Source organism: Nannobrachium achirus, assembly GCF_963921795.1.
Source record: "Nannobrachium achirus genome assembly, chromosome: 10".
NCBI lineage: Eukaryota > Metazoa > Chordata > Actinopteri > Myctophiformes > Myctophidae > Nannobrachium > Nannobrachium achirus.
The window spans coordinates 35,561,127-35,567,126 of record NC_137819.1 but is presented as its reverse complement, the minus strand read 5'-3'; the positions used below and the strand labels follow the sequence as shown (position 1 = coordinate 35,567,126).

General features: G+C 44.9%; 1 protein-coding gene across 1 annotated transcript in view; it reads left to right on the top strand.

Moving 5' to 3' along the window:
* Window positions 1–786: 786 nt before the first annotated feature.
* pleca (plectin a) overlaps window positions 787–6,000 on the top strand; it is a gene marked incomplete at its 3' end in the record, with an annotated part of 72,771 nt that continues 67,557 nt past the window's right edge. Inside the window, exons 1-2 of the mRNA XM_080735430.1 lie at window positions 787–916; window positions 1,226–3,475. Of these exons, the coding sequence (XP_080591556.1) occupies window positions 1,255–3,475 (2,221 nt within the window). The 5' untranslated portion in view covers window positions 787–916; window positions 1,226–1,254. The remainder of the gene's footprint in view (window positions 917–1,225; window positions 3,476–6,000) is intronic.

Genomic DNA, 6,000 nt, shown 5'->3' with positions numbered 1-6,000 from the left:
GATAATTCAGTTTTCCCACCCTGAAAAAGTGTATAGGCATATTATGAATCTATTACTGTACACACACATCACTCTCAAGATCAATTTGTGCTTATGACCTATATCTCCAGAAAAAGATTATAAACTTCCATGTAACACAGTAGTCACAAAAGTATTTTAAATGTATAGAATACAATTCAGTAAGAATTCCCCCAGTTATAGGGTCGGGAGTGGAACATGCTGTTCCACTGCAGAGCTCACATGTGCTTGCACTGACATACATGTGCACATGCATGCATGCAGTTCAGTACACATAGCGGCAACTTGTTAGCATAGTGTCCAGGCAAACTTTTCCCAGTTTCATAAAGTGCCACAGCTTGTATTTTCCCACCTGCTCTGTAAACAGAGAGTTTGCCCCTATTGTTGAAACTGCTTCAAACTTCCTTCGCAATGGACAGAGAAGGGGCACGGACATTTCCTTTCGTTGTCATTTGGCCTGTATCCTAAGTTCAGTTACAGAGTGCAAAAAAGTGATTTAAAGTTAACTGTGTGATAGTTTGTAGGAAACTGAATTGTGAATATATGCTACTGTTAAAGCACAGGTCTTCTACTGTATATGTGAGCTTTATTCATGTGTTGGACTCCTGCCCATTCCGCTCGGGGCTCCCTAAAGGGGGTGTGTCAAGGCAGTGGAGGGGGAGGGGTGCCCCTTTAGGTACACAGTGTACGAACACATGTGCTCTAGTGCTGAGGGGGTGTGTCACTCCTTCTACCTCTTCTGCGTTCCCTTCCTGCTTGGCTCCCTTTTTTTTTTCTATCGCTTTCCTTGCATCCCACATGCACTCACACACACACATACTTGGCTTCTCCCCTTTCTCTCTCTTCTCTTCGACTCTCGTCCAGGCTGCTTCTCCTCCGATCAGAGACACATAAAAAGGTAGGAGGGGTTGTGAGCGTTGCTGTTTCTCTGTGCTGTGTTTTGTTTTGGTAGATCAGTAAATACCTTGCAAACTACCTTGTAACTTTAAGAAACATTTCCAAAGAGTTTTGTTTTTGTCATAGATGGTGCATGTGTGATGTTGTGGAACTGCACAATTCATTAACAGGCAGAAGTACTTGATCTGACAGTGGAGAACTTTCTGTTGCAAATGTTTGATTTGATTTTGTGATGTCAGGACATTGACAGCTATAGTTTTTGCTATCCTATATCTGGGTGTGACAAGTTTGCTTTCTTTTGTTTTGAAAGTTTGATCAGGCAAAGACAAAGAAGACAAAATGGTGGCCGGAATGGTAATGCCCTTAGCCGACTTGAGGGCCATCTATGAGCTCCTCTTCCGGGATGGAGTCATGGTGGCGAAGAAGGACAAACGTCCTCAGTACATGCATCCTAACCTTGAAGGTGTTGCCAACCTAAAGGTGATTCGTGTCATGGGCTCACTCAAGTCCAGGGGCTTTGTCAGGGAGACCTTCGCTTGGAAACATGCTTACTATTATTTGACCAATGAGGGCATTGTGTACCTGCGTGAGTACCTCCACCTGCCCCCCGAGATTGTACCTTCCTCCCTGCAACGTGTGCGTCGCCCTGCCTTCACCCTGGACGTGATGCGACGAGCTAATCGGGTGGGGAGTCAGACTGTGGAAGGCCCCACATCCTATGTTCCAAAACCCAGGGCGGGAGTTGGAGAGAGCCATGAGGGCATGATGGACCGCCAACGCTACCGCCACAAGAGACCCGGGGAAGAGGAAGAGGAATCATCTGACAAGCCCCCGATGAGGTTCAGGGGCTCCTACCAGTCCCGTGCCCCTCCTGGAGAGCCTGGTGCTCAGACCCAGACTTTCTTCAGGAGAGGCCAGGGCCCCCGTAGAGGAGAGGAGCGTGTAGGTGAGGAGGGCATGAGGAGAGGTTTCAGAAGCTCCCAGTTTTCTTCTGAGAGTAGAAACGCTGCTCCAGTTAGAGAGCCCAAGCCACCAGCCTCTCGAGCCCCAGTGATCCCCAAGGAAGTTCCAGCAGCTTTGCCTGAGGTTCAGCAGGTCACTGAACCAACCCTGCCACCAGCGTTCATTCCTGCAGTCGAGGAGCCAACCCCTGAAGTCCCTGTTACAGCTCCCATTATTCCAGAGGTACCTGAGGAGGTTCCAGTGACTCTTGACGAGGTCATTGAACCAGCGCTTGCTCCAGAGGTCACCCCGGCAGAGGAGCCAATCCTTGAAGTGGCTCCCAGCATGCCAGAGATCTCTGAGGAGGTTCATGCTGTTCACCAGGTCCTTGAAACAGCCCTGGCTCCAGAGGTTACCCCTGCAGACTCAGAGGAACCAATCTCTGAGGTCCCTGTAGTGACTTCCAGCACACCAGAAATCCCTGCAGATGAACCAGTCTCTGAAGTCCCTGTTGAGGCTCCCAGCACACCAGAGATCCTTGAGGAGGTTCCACAGGCTCTGTCTGTGGTGGAGCCAGAGGTGGAGCCAGAGGTGGAGCCAGAGGTCCCAGCTCCAAGTGTGGAGGAAGTTGTGGAGGAAGTTGTGGAGGAAGCTGTGGAGGAGGCGATAGTTCAAGAGGTCGTTTCTGCTGAGCCACCTGAGGTCGCTGAAGAGCCTGAGCCTGTAGAAGCAACAGTATTGGAAGAAGAGGGAGCTGTAACCCAGGTGCCTTCAGAAGAATTGATCCAAGAGGTGTTGGAAGATGGCAAGGAAGAAGAGGAAGAGGAAGGAGATGATGATGATGACGATGATGATGAAGAAGAAGATGATGATGATGATGATGATGAAGAAGAAGAAGAAGACGACGCAGAAGAAGAGGAACCTACGCCAGTTTTGCAGGAACCTGCTGAAGTCACAGAAGCGATCATTACTGAAGTTAAGCCTGATGAACCTGTGGAGGAAGAGCCCCAACCAGCCCCCTTGGTTGAAGAACCCAAAGTAGAGGAACAGGAGGTTCATGGAGAATTGGTAACCGAGGCAGTGTCCACTGAAGACAATCCTGATGTTCCTGTTGAGGCTGAGATCGACATCCTGGAAGAACCCAAAGAAACCCACGTGCCTGCGGCCAAAGCTGAGACCCCTGAATTAGATTCCGACTATGAACTACCAAGCCCTCCATCGCCAGTCGCAGATGACTTCACAAACCTGTCGGAGGAAACAGGAGCGAACCATAGTGCTGTTTGTCCTGAAACATCCAGTATGCAGATTACCCAGGAAACAGTTACAGTAGTGGAGGAACCAAATGCCACCCAAGTCATCTCCCAGTCCCATACCTCCCATACCTACGTACAGATGTCCTCCTCCTCAGTGATGGTTTCCAACATGGTACCGGAGCTTGGACTCGAGCAAGAGAAGGCTGAGGCCTTTGAGGGACATTATGCCAGCGGCCCCTTTGTCTCCTCTGATAGCCCCATCTCTGTCCTGAAGACCAATCTGCCTCATGGAGACTGGGGCTTCCTCACAGAAGACCCCAATGATGAACAGGAGGTCAAGAAAGTCTGGCCAGACTCCATGGAAGGTTCGAGCCCATTCTAGTTCCTTTTCCCTCCTCTCTATTCCTTCCTCTTCCTGTCTTTTCCTGCAGCACTGACAACACACAGGCGTTGCTATGGGTACTCTTTCTGTTTGTGAATGTGTGGGAGGGTGAACGCGGGATAATTTGATTTAGTAGTGATACAAATAATGGCCTTGTCATTTTCGATAGAGCTAAACAATAACCAGACTGCTAATTGAATGTCATCTTCAGGATGCATGATGAAGAGCATTGCACTGCTCTGCTACTGCTTGCTTGCCTGCTGCATGGCTAGTGTAAAATGTTTATATTTTATATTAATGTAACCCATCTTGTCAGTTTCTTTTACAGTACATGGCCATTTGCATTTACAAATTGCCTTATGTGCTTGTAGAATGTTGATTTGTGTTTCTATGATGTCTCAATGTTCAGAGGATTGCCAAGATGCTGGAGATTTTCTACACATTTTCTCATTCTGCATATATTCAACATCCACACTACACTTTGAAACTCACTCAGAGGCCAACCTGAAACCATAGATACCAGTGGTGTATAGTAACTAAGTAGATTTACTTAAGTACTGTACTTAAGTACAATTTTGATTTATTTGTACTTTACTCAAATATTTCCATTATCCAATACTTTTACCTCTACTCCACTACATCTTGGGTCCAAATATTGTACTTTTACCCCACTAGTTTATTCGAAAACTTAAGTTTATACTAGTTACTTTGTAGATTTTGATTATTATTACAAAACATACATTAACCACTTCAGCCCTATATACATTTCGACCATTTGAAAATAACTGATCTACAAGCTCACAATGTGTCGCCATGCGACACATTGTGAACTTGTAAATCTGCTATTTTCAAATGTTTCAAATGTTGTTGAAACTTGAAATGGGACATTATGCATAATGAGTACTTTTACTTTTGGTACTTTAATTACATTTTGATGCTGATACATTTGTACTTTTAATGAAGCACGTTTTGAATTCAAGACTTTTACTTGTAACAGAGTATTTCTATATTGCAGTATTGATAGTTTTTCTGTAAGTGAAAACTGTAGATACTTTTTCCTTCGCTGATGGATATAATAGTATAGGACAATTTGTATAAAAGTATAAACGCTGTGCTGTATAGTACTTTTATTTCTGCATTTGGCAGCGCGACTTTAGGCTGTTTCAGTGGCCAGTTGGCCACGTGCATACAGTAGCTGTGCTCAAAAAAGGAATGGAGCTTTAGTGTAAGTTGAGCTGTGTCGTATCGTACTGCACTACTGTGTACTGTATTCCGGGTTCGATTTGCTGGGGGGATGGGGTTAAATCCACATCCAACCCTCTGCTTCAGATTTCCTCCTCTGGTCATCCATTTTTATTGCTGAGTGGGATGTTTTATCCATACTTCCGGTCAGACTAAATTAAATACCTTCATTTTCTTTTGGGAAATGTAGAGACTGTCTGATATGTTTGAAAACCTTGTTGTCTTTATCTTCAGCAAACTTAAAAAAAGAATCTTAAACATTCTTCATTTTTTAAATAAACATAAAAAAGCAACAATAGCCGAGCTCTCGGCATGTTGCATTGCGACCCGTTGTGAGCTTATAGATCAGCTATTTGCATACAGTAAGCATACGTGTTTAAGAACCCCCCCCGCAAATCGAACCCTGACAGTAGTATGTGTGCTGATCCAGTGCCCCCCCTGCATCTGCTCCTCAGTGTGCCCAGTGATGCTAGAAGTCTGCTCTGTTTTATGTACACTGCAAATATTTACAAAGGCATACTTTCTCCTCGCTGCTCTCCACTCCTGCTCTCAGCTGAGTGGGGGAATGATTTAGAAAGCTGTAAAATGCATGTTACGTAATAAGTGCTAGGTGCTATATTGTTTGTCAAATAGTTCTACAGATTTTTATCTTACATAGACCTAGAAAGAATTTTTGCACGCTTAAAGTGTGCAATGTGCATATTTTACTATAGGACAAAGAAATACCTTCCAGTTCTAGGTATTATCAATGCTAACAACAGAATCCTGCACACTCCCTTCACTTTTACTGTAGTTAGGTGCAATGTTTAGGTTGCAAGGCCTTCATCAAGTGAGAATTCTTGCCTGATGAAGGTCTATCATATACCTTTGATGATGAGAATATGCCACGTTGAGTTTGTGGCATGAGCACATCTTTGAGGATGTACATGTAATCAGGCCTGGAATGTTGTCATTTTAGGGGCAAGGCCACTTGTTCTTTGGTGTTGTCCATTTTTTGGGGTCATGCCTATGTTCCCTCAACCCTATGTTCCCTCACTGAGGTTAAGGTTAGGGTTAGGGTTTGGGTTAGGATTAGGGTTAGGGTTAGGCATAGTGGTTAACATTGAGGGAACATAGGGCACAAAGGCCAAATGCCAGGGCAGGAAGGCCATAAAATAAAACAAGATATTAGTCCATTGAAATAATTTGTTGAATCTAAGGGTGCTTAGGGATGATAACCTAATCTGCAGTGAAATAGATAAATGATGGTATTTACAATCTGATGAA